Here is a 12,886-nt window from a genome sequence, read left to right as displayed (position 1 = left end):
TTGATTTTATCAATGTGGCTGCGTCATTTTCAAACGCTGTATGAAATTCATAATTCTGGACATGAAAATGGTTCAGTTCGGCACATTTGTATATCAAGTCCGCTAAATGAGTGCGAGCATAAGTCATTCTTTGGCATACCCAAAATTTGGCTCATCTAAATTATCTAAACTCTGCTGCAATGGGTAAAAGCTAATTACCGGTTATTGTATATAAACAGGTACATACAATATACGTATATACATATGTGTGTACAGATCTCAATTTTTTACAACTGTTCAAATATACATTAGAGTGAGTCAAACAGAAATTATACTTAATGAGCTAAAACGAACCTACTATATTTATACAGAGCAAAAAGGCAGAATTTTCAGCTTAATTCTAAAAAGTGTCAATGAGCAAAAAAAGTTTTAAATTTAAATAATACGTTAAACATCGGTTTTCATTAGACATACCGTAAATTTAATGTTTAACCTGAAAACTTTTAATAAAAACACATTAAAATTTAACTTCTAATTCTTTAACTTTTCAAAGGTCTTAAGTACATACAAGAAAAGATTTTTAGGTAATTTTATGATCGAGAAAAATAGATGATTAAAAGACTTATATTTTAAAAGCATTTAGATATAAAGAACATGCGAGACATAATGAGTTCGATAAACCTGAGTTAGCTTTAAGTACCAACCGGAACAGTTTGATTTTTTCATACAATTATGTGTTTTATTCTCTATAAGAGACCGAAAATAAAATATTTTATCTTTAATGTTTCAAAAGCTTTGACATTTTTAAAGATGAAATGTTTTTGTTAGGAGTTATTTAAACGTGGAACCTTAAATGCTTATCGGCACCTTTTAAAATGAAGCTAAATATTTGGCCTTGCAGGGATATTATATATATATATTGTATATATATTCGACATTTAAACTCAAAAATTCGATTGTGTAGTTTGTGGCTCGCCCTATTATACATGCTATATTTACCATATGTATGCCTACTCGTCATATGTAAGATTTAGCTTTGAGTACAATCGGACCAGTTTTTTAATGTACATAATTACGTATGCTTTTGCACAAGTTTCGCTCATTCGTTTTACTTTAAATCATTTTGCAAAAATTTGAAAGTTTCAGCAAATATTTTATTTTTTCATGTTGAAAAAGTGGGCGGATTTATCTTACCTGCAACGTTCAATAACTATATGCCCAACTTAACTTATTGCCATTTTTTATCCCAAACGTTAAACGCGTTACAGACTTTGAATACGACAGCCGTACAGTTAATTTACCTTTTAACTAGAATATTTTGTATTTGTCCAAATGTATGCTGTTTTCCGTTTCTTAACATTAGTATGTCTAGTGATCAATGTGCTTATTATTTTAACATTAACTGAGATTGAGTCAACTGGCGCCCGTTCATTTCAATCGGCTAATGATAGTAGCAATGGGCTCAAACTGTTCTCTGGTGTACAAAACTTCCCTTCGGAAATTTTACCGCCAGCAATAGCACAAATCCAAGTGGACTACACACATCAAATCCATCCATTGTCTCAAAGTGTTGTAGGTAGCGATGTTAGTGAAAGTTTTGGACGAAATTACGTTGATGAGATGCCAATAGCAGCGGATGCAAGTAAATCATTTCAAATTGTAAATGAGTGGAAGTATTTAGATTTTGAATATCCGACTTATGCACAGCGCCAACAAGCCATCGCAAAACGGTGAGTTTCGTGTTAAGATCTTACTCAGTTGTTCAGTTTGGTGAACATATTCCAATTTATGTAAGCATAAAAGCACATCATATATGTACATATTTATGTACTTTACAAAAATATGTAGAATAAAGGCTTTCTTTACCTCTGCTACTCTAATAATTGCTGTCCCTACAGATATTAATATGTTCAGTTGATTCTCACGTATTACGTAAAAAAGCTGTACTCCCGTTTATACCGGATTGGTACAGTGATATCGGTTATCATTAAAAAGTTGATGAGTCTGTACCGCAAATTTCGCTTTATTTAAGAACATTTAAGGTGAAAATTACTAAAAAGTATGATAACTCACTAAATAAATATGTCAGAACCTCTAAGTTTCACATCCTACGTGATACAGAAGAATGCTAAAACTGGGCAATGGATGTCCACATTTAGCTGAAGTCCTATATCTCAGTAACTATTAGACCAATTTCAACCAATATAACATTATCCTGTTATTCTAATATAACATTGCAAAATGGGCGAAATCATATGCCATAATTTTATATTCGTTATAAACATTACTCTTGACATTAAATCGCGAGCTAATGATGGTTATTAAAATAAAACTTTTCATTGCTTATTACCGAAAATATTGCTTAATTTCTGAGATTTTTGAAATTCGTTTCCCGTAATTCCTTGATGACTTGGCACCCAGAAAATAACAATTTTTTTGGAACAATAATACTCAGAATTTGAGCAACTAAGTTATAAATAGACTGTCAAAATTTATTACGTATTTTCCGGTGTTATTCCATGCAAACGGGCATGTTTTTGGTATGGCTAAAGCCTTGGGGGTGAATATGGAATAATAGTCAGAAGGAGGCCTGTTGAAGTCATATTGTTGTTTATAGACATGTCTTGCTGTAGCCATGGCGGGAAGAAGGGTTTTCTTCTTGTTGAGTGTTGAGTGTTGAGTTTTGGAATTAAATATTCAGTTTTCAGTTTGAAACAATATATCCTCTATTGATGGCAACCGTATTTCTGCGAGAATACATCTTGTCGGTGATGTGGGTAAAGCGTTTAAGCTACGGCGGATTGCAGCGTGGTGGGGAGGTTGAATTTCCAACCCATATTCCAACTTGAATAGAATCAAAGCTCAGGTTGAATTAGTAAGAGTATTTACGTGTTTTTCTGAGAATTTTGAACTTAAAAATTTACTGATATTTAATCGAGATTCTAAGCTAGTCTTTAAGGTAATTCAATGTTGTTTAAAGTTAAATTTATTGTCAAATATTACTCCAAGAATCATTAAATTAGCTACTAGTTCTATGATAATTTTATTTATTAGTGTGTTATCAACCGAGCAATGGTGCTTTAGGCAAATAATATATGTAATACTTTGCATTTATTAATAGATAATAAGGCCCCCGACTATTTTCCCAAGTTTTGTATGTCCTGAAGAAAGTTGGAAAAGATATTCTTTATTTTGTTAGTATCTTCTGTTTTGGTATACATTATTGCATAGACAGATATACGAGGTGTGCTCAAAAATTATCGCAAATTTTTTGTTTTTTCAAAAATTATTTATTTATTCATGAATAWCTATTTTGTCCCCTTCAAAGTAATGAGATATTATACACTTGTGCCAACAGTTTTTCCAATCTTCTAAGCACTTCAAAAAATTATTATTTTTTTATCTTCTTCAGCTGTTCCTTCGATGCCGTCTTTATCTCGTCAAGAGAAGCGTAACGTCGTCCTTTCATGGGCCTCTTCATTAGTATGTTGTTTTTGGCCAAAAAGTGGCGCACAAGCAACGATGTGTGAKCAGGGGCGTTATCGTGGTGCAAAAGCCAATTTTTGTCACATCTTCTCGGCCTTCTGAGAACATTTTRTACCTCCGATAAACGTTGCTTCGGTCCAAGGTAGCTTCTCCGTATGCCACARTCAACATTCGGAATGCATTCGCGCACTTAATTTCGTTTTTCACACAAAATTTGATACAGGTTCTTTGATCAATTTTTTTGAATAGGTAAAAATCGAAGACGATCCAAAACACGTGCAAGCAAAGCAGCTGTTAACAATTAAATGAACATTCAAAATAGCCGAGCTTGGCAGCGTAAGTGAGAGACATGCGTACCACAAAAAATTCGAAATACGAATATACGTAACTCGCGAAAATTCAAAATTCGCGATACTTTTTGAACACACCTCGTATGCAAGCTTTTATGATGCGGTACAATTGACTTAAGTTTGTCGAAAGCGATAATGAATAGGATAAAGAGGAACTATGTGGGATGCTGTTAAAAAAGACAGAGTGTTGTTAACTCGTACTCTGAACGATCAGTGAGCTGCGTTTCCTTTATGGTTTATGCCTTTTGTTTGTGGTATTGATGTATTTGCTTTTTGTGGATTGTTTTGGTTAATATGGCAACGTCATGGTGGATGTTGGAATAATTGAAATTAATCGATTTGTTCAATATTTCGTTTATAAATTTACCCGGTTTAGCAGCATCTGTTTTATATTTCGGTGTAATAGCTTTGACAGACGGCAGCGTTAATCCAGCTTAACTGCATTAACCTGGACTATATCAGGAGTTAGTGAAGATTACTCCAATTTAACCCTCGTTCATTTTTGTTGGCAACATTGTTAAAAATGGCCAATTTTAAACTATTGTGAATGAAAAACAAGCAACACTGACAGCTGTTTTTCAAATTTTCGATAATAAAACAAGAGATTTTATGTTATGATGTTTTGATGCAATTTTAAAAATATTGATATGTTTTTGCAATAAAAAATAGTTTTGTAAAAATTAGTCGGCTAACAATCGCAGTGTTTATCTTCTATCCATTTTCATTGAAAATATTATAAAAATCACAACCAACCAGTCACCTACAAATTTGGATCTGATTAAGTGCGAAGTTAATCCGGATTAACGCTGCCGTCTGTCAAGGCCATAAGTATGATTTTTGTCGGTTTCAAATTGTGTAGTAAATTTAACAACGATTGGATAGTGGTAACTGCCATGAAGAAATGTATCGATTTTCCAATGGCTTCCATTAAAATTAAAGATGAGACCATGGTTAGTCAATATTTGTAAACGTATTATGAGCTAAAAAGTAAGTAGCCGAAGCATCGTTAACACCAGGAATAAAGGGATATTCAACTTATTCCAGTGTGAGAGTGCCTCAAAATAAGCGTGTTTTTATAACATTTTCCATTATGGTCAAATCGAACAAAATAATAATTTTTGGGCATTTTAAATTAAAACAGCCAACATTTAGTACGAATAAAAATTACGATATAATGGTTATTTTTTATATGGAGAAACTATTTAAATATTTTTAAAGTATATTAGAACAACTGACTGACTGACTGACTGACTGACTGATAAATTTGATGAAACGTTTTGTAATTTGAAGCATCATAGTACTATTTTCAATAGAAAATTATTAAAAACATTTAATGATTGAGAGCTAATAAGCTTAAATCCTTTTATTGGATATTCAAAGGTCAAAAGTCAGTTGTTCTAATATACTTTAAAATGATTTAAATAGTTTCTCCATATAATAAATAACCACTATATAGCAATTTTTATTCGTATTAAATGTTGGGTGTTTTCATTTAAAATGCCCAAAAATTCTTATTTTGTTCGGACTGGAAAATGTTATAAAAAACGCTTAGTTTGAGGCGCTCTCACACTGGAATAAGTTGAACATCCCTTTATTCCTGGCCCAACTCTCCTGCCACTGGAAATGTGATAACCGCTCACCTACCAAAGTTTGACGTTTTGCAATTGGAATGACTGGAACGGCCAACAATGAAAACTAAAGAAAATGCGAAGTTTAAATATTTTTCATGAAACGTTATGTAATGTGATGCATAGTAATATTAATTTTCAATTACTAATGATTAAAAACAATTATTAATTGAGAACTAGCAGGCTTAATTCACCTTAGTAGGTATTGAAAGTTCAAAAGTCAGTTGTTTTAATATAAAATAAAATCATAAAAAAAAATTTAAACAGTTTCGCGATATATTAGAAGTCCAATATAAAATAATCTTTAATTGTATAAAATATTGGGTATTTTAAATTAAATGCCGAAAAATCATTTCTTTGCCCGATCTGTCTACAATGGAAAATTATATAAAAAACGCTTATTTTGAGGTGCTCTTACATTGGAATAAGTGGGCATCCCATTATACCTGATCGTTAAGAGCAGAGATAAAGAGATGTCTAACTCCTCTTTCATTGAAAGTGAGAGAACAATTGCTAACCTCGATTAACTGTCAAAGTTCAGGAGGTTTTGACGTTTAGCAAATGGAAACGAGCGATGGCCAGATTGAATTTTATCAAAAAAGATTTAAAAGGAGGGATTTGTTGCATTGTTCAAGACCACTTACAAAAAATGTAAGGCAATGAAAATTAAATAAATTTATGAAATTTAAATCTATTAAACGTTAATTTTGAAGCGCTCCCTTTATTCCTGGTTAAGAAGATCGAGGTTGGTTTTCTCTAAAAGGTTTTCAGTTTTTTTAATTCGAGAGTTGGTTGAGGACGATTGTTGAAAATGTGAGCACCGCTCTCCTACCGAACTTTGACTGTTGACTTTATTGGGTAGGTTTTGACGTTTTGCAATTGGAATAACTGGAACCGCTAGATTGATATGATACCAAAAATATATGTGACGGAAGAATTTGTTGCCGCCGTTCAAGATCGCTAATAAAAATTTTAAATAATGGAAATCAAAGGAAATGTGAAATTTAAATATATGTATTTCATCAAATGGTTTGTAATGTGATGCGTAACAGGCTTAGTTCACCTTATTAATTATTGAAAGATCAAAAGTTAGTTGTTTTAATATACCATAAAATCATAAAAAAGGATTTAAATATTTTCGCCATATATTAAAAATGCAATATATAATAATTTGCAATCGTAATAAATGTGGGTGTTTTAATTTAAAATGCAAAAAATTTCTTATTTGGTTCGATCTGGTCATTAGGGAAAATGTTATAAAAAGCGGTTATTTTGAGGCGCTCTCACACTGGAATAAATTGGGCATTCCATTATCCCTGGTTATGGATCCCTTTATCTCTGATCTCTGGCATTAGTCGAAGACTGAATAAAAAAAAGTTATCTCGAATATACTAGAGTAATGCCAATCTGATATAGTGACCAGCAGAGATAAAGAGATGTCCAACACCTCTCTCTCTCTGGAAGTGAGAGAACAATTGCTAAACGTCAATACCTCCTGAACTTCGACAGTTGATTGAGCCAGGGAGAGGGCCTGATGCGCTATTATCAGTCTGCCCCCTCCTGCTTAATTCCTTACTTAATATTGGTTGTCAAAAAAGTCTTGCGGTATTTTCGCTAGTTGGCGCTGAGTGCGCGTGCTTCCAGTTTTAATCGTCGCATCGGGTCATGCTATACCTTTTGGGAAAGGTCATTTCACGAGCTAACACGTGTCGTTTCTTTTAAGTCTTTCGTGAGTTATAGCGCCGCAAACATGGAGCAAAATAAAGAGAAAATACGGCATATTTTACAGTACTACTACGATAAAGGCAAAAATGCATCTCAAGCCGCCAATAAAATTTGTGCAGTTTATGGACCCGATACGGTTTCCATTTCCACTGCACAATGATGGTTTCACCGTTTTCGTTCTGGTGTAGAGGTGGTCGAAGATACGCCATGCTCCAGAAGGTCTGTCGTCGAAAATTGCGATAAAATCGCTGAATTGGTCGAAAGAGACCGGCATAGTAGCAGCCGTAGCATCGGTCAAGAGCTGGGCATTAGTCATCAAAAAAAATTGTATGAGCAATTGAAATTTCAATAAAAATACCGCAAGACTTTTTTGACAAACTACATATCCCTGAAGGCGTCCCAATTCGCCCTAAGAGGGTTACGTTTGGGGGGTAGTTGCCTGACCTTTACCTTTAGATTGAACTTTATAATCCTGTGGTCTGACAAGGAGGGCTCCGCCGAGACTCTCCATTGCGAGACCAATCCGGGTGCAGGCTCATTGTTCAAGGTGATGTCCAACACCTCCGTCCTGCTTATAGTTATGAACGTGGGTTCACACCTTACTTTCTCTATCACTAAATTCCTACCTATATTGTACTCTAAAAGAGACTCACCTCTTACGTTGCAGTCGGTACTGCCCCATTCCGAGTGGTGAGCGTTTGCGTCGCAGCCTATGATAAGGGGGAGCCTGTGCCGTCTGCAATGCTCTACCAGCCTCTCCACCATCTCCGGGGGTGCCGTAGATGCCTCCCTTGAGAAGTAGGCTGAAGCCAGGACGAAGTCCTTGCCCTCGAAGTCCCTGGCTTGCACCGCCTCCAGATCCTGCGTCAGGAACTCTGAAATGCAGAAGAATTCAATGTTATTCCTGACAACTATGCAAGTTCTAGATCTCTCGCTAGAGAGATCTCAGATTACCTTATTTGATTCCGACTTGAGGCCTTTGATCTTTCCTCTGTGGACCCAAGGCTCTTCTATCAGCAGTATGCCCAATTTTTCCGCTGTGAACCTTCTCGTTATGACAGTTGAGGCTGCAGCCGCGTGATGCAGGTTCACTTGGGCGATCTCCGTAATGAAGGCCATTAATGGGTTCGAAGAAGGGCAGATCCTCTTCCCCGCCGGCAATCGTACTGCCATCCATTCGGTCTCCTAACCCGCCGAGGAGTTCCTGCGTGGAGGGTAGCTCTGCTGACTGGCCGCAGTGGCCGACATCGGGGACGTCGGTGGTCGCCGCTGGCACTGCCTGCCTAGTCCTGCTTCCGCAGGGCTACTCCGCCACCTCGTCCACTTGCATTTCTACTACCTCCAGGGCTGCTACAGACGAAGCCGTTGTTCTGGTGAGTCGCAGGCGTTGCAAGCGTACTTGTACGACTCGTTGGCAATGTACAACTACAATCTCCAACCTTTCATATCTCCAATTTCCTCCATTTTGCTGCCAGACCTAAGGCGAACTCATAGGGCTTGTCCCCACACCGAGAGTCATGCTGTGCATGATTGGTAAATCAGCTTTGGAGCGAACTCCCTCAGCCAGTTGGCGGACGTCTCGTCCATGCAGTCTACTTGCAGCATACCTCCTCTGAAGTCCATCCCCAGGAAGTACGCCGCGTTCTCATCCCCTCTGCACACCTCTTCCATGAGGAGGTCCTGGAGCACGATAAGGTTCTCCGGTTTCAACGACTCTGCTGGGTAGTTGTGAGGCAGTACAGCCATGCGGATGCCTTTAACAGCGTCCGCATATCTGCCCCGCCGATCCTGTACCCGGTTGGGAGCCGGTGCAGATGGTTGGCCTCCGACTACTTCAGTGTTGCTGCCCCTAAACCTTTTGGAGCTGGGGGGCTCCTTCGGCGTAATCTGGCCGCTCTTCTCCTTCGCGGTTTTTGCATAAGTGTGCTCGGGCAGTGGCCTCCCATCACCACGCCTTGCGGTCAAGGTGGTACTGACCGGGCCACGGTTGCTGGTTCCGCTGCCTGGCGCGCGAGCTGACACGTTTTTGTCATGCTTCTTTGCCGGGGATGCGTTGCCCTCTTTGCCTCCGTTCCTGGCCAAAGCCTTCGCTAACTCATTAGTTTCCCATCTCGGTGGTATCGCAGGTACCACTTCATGATGGCACCGCTCATACCCTTCCTGCATGGGTCGTCGCACCCGCCGGGTTTGCCGGCTTCCGAGAGGGGGCGTTTCCCACCTCTTCTGCGCCACCTGCTTTTTCTACGCCAACCGTCGGGCTCTGCCCGATGTGATTCACCCGAGTCTGACCCGCTGCGCCTTCCGTCAGGGGTCTTGGCGCGCTCGTTGCTCCTACAGCGGCACCAGGCGTTTTCGCCATGTGTGCGCCACTGCAAGAGGGCATGTCGTCGTCATCCTCCCTGGCATGCTCCTCAAACAGCGCCCGCTACTCTGCCGAAAGAGCGTCAGGGAAGCCAAACCTCCGCCTAGCTCCTTGACCCCTCTTGAATACCTCTGCACCGATATCCTTTTCGTTGTCCGTGTCCGTTCTCCTTTGTTGTTGCCTTGTTTCCGTGTTGTCCGATTTTTGATTTTGGTTTTATTTTTGAGTGCTCATCTTGTTCCTCCGGCCCTTGGCTCAACGGGGTGAGCTGTCGGGTCTATTATTTTGATGGGGAACTAGGAGGTCCGCCACGCCAGAGCCCCTTGACGCGGTAAGGTCACAGTTACTCCCCAATTCGGCCCGGTGTTGGGGAGGCTCCGTTAGAATACAGCCGGATTTACCTCCTGGTTGCAAACCATACAATGGGCACGGGATAACACCCTGGATTAGGAGGTGGTAGCTCTTGGTTAGCGCACGCATGCATCCTTCATGGGCAGTGCTTATCAGCACCATCCATGCCGGTTGGTGGACGTCGAGTATGCCTTGCGCCTAAGAGACTGCCCCGCGGAAAGTTGCCTACCATTCGCAGAGGGATTGGGTATTAAAAGGTAAAAAGTCAGTTGTTCTAATATACTTTAAAAAGATTTAAATAGTTTATCCATATAAAAAATAACCACAATATAGTAGTTTTTATTCGTACTAAATGTTGGGTATTTTAATTTAAAAGCCCACAATTTTTATTTTGTGCAATCTGGCCATAACGGAAAATGTTATAAAAAACGATTTAAATTAAAACATCCACATTTTTATTTTGTGCAATCTGGCCATAACGGAAAATGTTATAAAAAACGCTTTAAATTAAAACACCCACATTTATTACGATTGCAAATTATTATGTATTGGACTTTTAATATATGGCGAAACTACTTAAATCCTTTTTTATGATTTTATGGCATATGAAAACAACTAATTTTTGATCTTTCAATACTTAATAAGGTGAATTAAGCCTGTTAGTTCTCATTTAATAAATGTTTTTAATCATTTGTATTTGAAAATTAATTCAATTATGCATCAAATTACAAACCGTTTGATGAAATATATTTAAATTTCACATTTTCTTTGATTTTCATTATTTAAAATTGTTATTAGCGATCTTTAACGGCGGCAACCAATTCCTCCGTTCACATATATTTTAGATATAATTTCAACCTGGCTGTTCCAGGCATTCCAATTGCAAAACGTCAAAACCTACCCAATCCAGTCAACTTTCAAAGTTAGGTAGGTGAGCTGTTCTCACATTTCCAGTGACAGGAGAGTTAGGGGTCTCTTTATCTCTGATAGTGATTTTTGTTTTACTTTAATTGGTATAGACCTCATATTTCTAAATATGTGAAAACTTAAGTTATTTAGGTTGGTTTTAATATAAATATCTCGAGCACGAAGCAAAATGTTGTAGTGAATCTAAGTGAGTATATGATCTATAGTATGAATTAATAAAATATTTTTATGTAATTGTTATGCATTTATGGTTCCGACAAAAAATGAATGTTGAATTTTTACTCAACATTTTTGTTTTGTCAACTCCTGGATGCGTTTATCCTTCTTTAATACTTGCAAATTTTGGAAATATAATACAATTGGTTACTCTAAAATTGAATACTTCTTTACTTGTTTTATTCTATTTTTTTAGCGATTTTGTTCCAGAAAATAATTTGCCATTGGGCATTGATGTTTATGATGACCGTATGTTTATTACCACACCTCGTTGGAAGGACGGTGTACCATCAAGCCTCAACTATTTGCCGTATCCGCCCAAAGAACGCAGTCCAGCCTTACGCCCCTATCCAGATTGGAGCATTCATAGCAGTGTCAAGGAACTTAACTGTGGTAAACTTATTTCGGTGTATCGTACCTCAATAGACTCTTGTGGTCGCATGTGGGTTATTGATTCGGGCATAGTTAATGCAACAGTTAAGTTAAACCAGATTTGTCCACCAAAAATTGTGGCTTTTGATTTAGCTACAGATAAAATGATTGTAAGCTTTACGCTGCCGGCGGACCAAGTAAAAGAAGATTCCTTGCATTCGAACATTTTGGCCGATATTCAAGACAATCAGTGCCAAGACGCCTACATTTATGTTACAGATGTGTGGCGCTTTGGTATTGTCGTGTACAGTTTGTCTAAAAATATTAGTTGGCGTGTAACTAATTACAACTTCAATCCCAACCCTATAGCATCCGATTTTAATGTTTATGGATTAAATTTTCAATGGTTGGATGGCGTTTTTGGCATGAGCCTTTCGAATCAAGCAACGCCTTCGTGTGGTGAGCGCATATTATATTTCCATCCAATGGCGAGTTTTAAGGTAAAAATATATACAGTTTACTTTTCTGATACTAAATTACTGATTTTATATTTATTTTTTGAAGGAATTTGCTATTTCGACCAGATTGTTGCGTGACGAAAAACTATGGCCAACAAGTGCTCAAAAACTATCAAAATACTTCGTTGAAGTTGGCGATCGCGGAGATCTTGGACAGTCATCTGCAGCAGGTATTTCACGCAATGGGATAATGTTTTACACACAGGTTCATCGGGATAATGTAGCTTGTTGGGATACCACTAAGCCATATGTGCGTGGCAATTTGGAGATGTTGTTAAAAAGAGGGCAAACACTGATACAATTTCCCAATGATTTAAAAGTAGACCAAGAAGAAGAGCAAGGAGTATGGGTGATGAGTAATAATCTGCCGATCTATTTGTATGGCCAGTTGGATTACAGTGATGTTAACTTTCGTATTTTGCGAGGTGGTGTAAATGACATTGTCCGCGGCACTATATGTGACACACAAGTGCAAGAGGCACATTCTAAGATCCCTGTTGTAATCCAGTTACAAGAAGGAGAATGTTATTAAGACTTCAATGGAGTTATTATGTCCATAACTATGAATGACAGCCATAAGTACGTTTCTGTTTCGCAATTTTTGACTCTATTATTTGATACGATACTATTAACAACGTAAATTACGTGAAATAGCAATGTATATAATGGCATTAAAATAAAGGCATTTAGCTATTTCTACATTTACGAGTATTTGCAGTAATAAGTAAGCACGTGTCTCTGTATTAAAATATATATACGTATAATGCAAAAATGATATTTTTACATTTCATTAACCTAAGAAATGGTGTCCACTCGCCCGCCTAAACACTGTAATGCGCTAACATTTTAGGATTAAGTTATGTTCTATAACTGCTGTAAAAGAATAGGCAACTTAAGATCATATCACTCCATTATTTGTCATCAGTGCCAGGTTCTTACCTGCTTGCCACTTTTATTTAATACTTACATTTT

At 37.6% G+C, this 12,886-nt stretch overlaps 1 protein-coding gene across 1 annotated transcript; it reads left to right on the top strand.

The window, feature by feature from the left end:
• Window positions 1-1,213: 1,213 nt before the first annotated feature.
• LOC108972977 (protein yellow) lies at window positions 1,214-12,642 on the top strand. The gene is made up of 3 exons (XM_018939938.1): window positions 1,214-1,709; window positions 11,221-11,896; window positions 11,961-12,642. The coding sequence occupies exons 1-3, from the start codon at window positions 1,312-1,314 to the stop codon at window positions 12,444-12,446; spliced, it is 1,560 nt and encodes a 519-aa protein (XP_018795483.1). The 5' UTR covers window positions 1,214-1,311; the 3' UTR covers window positions 12,447-12,642.
• The last annotated feature ends 244 nt before the right edge of the window (window positions 12,643-12,886 follow it).

Source organism: Bactrocera latifrons, unplaced genomic scaffold (assembly GCF_001853355.1).
Source record: "Bactrocera latifrons isolate USDA-ARS-PBARC rearing strain unplaced genomic scaffold, ASM185335v1 scaffold_440, whole genome shotgun sequence".
In the NCBI taxonomy this organism is placed as follows: Eukaryota; Metazoa; Arthropoda; class Insecta; order Diptera; family Tephritidae; genus Bactrocera; species Bactrocera latifrons.
The sequence above is the reverse complement of the archived record's forward strand: the minus strand, read 5'-3'. Positions and strand labels throughout refer to the sequence as shown.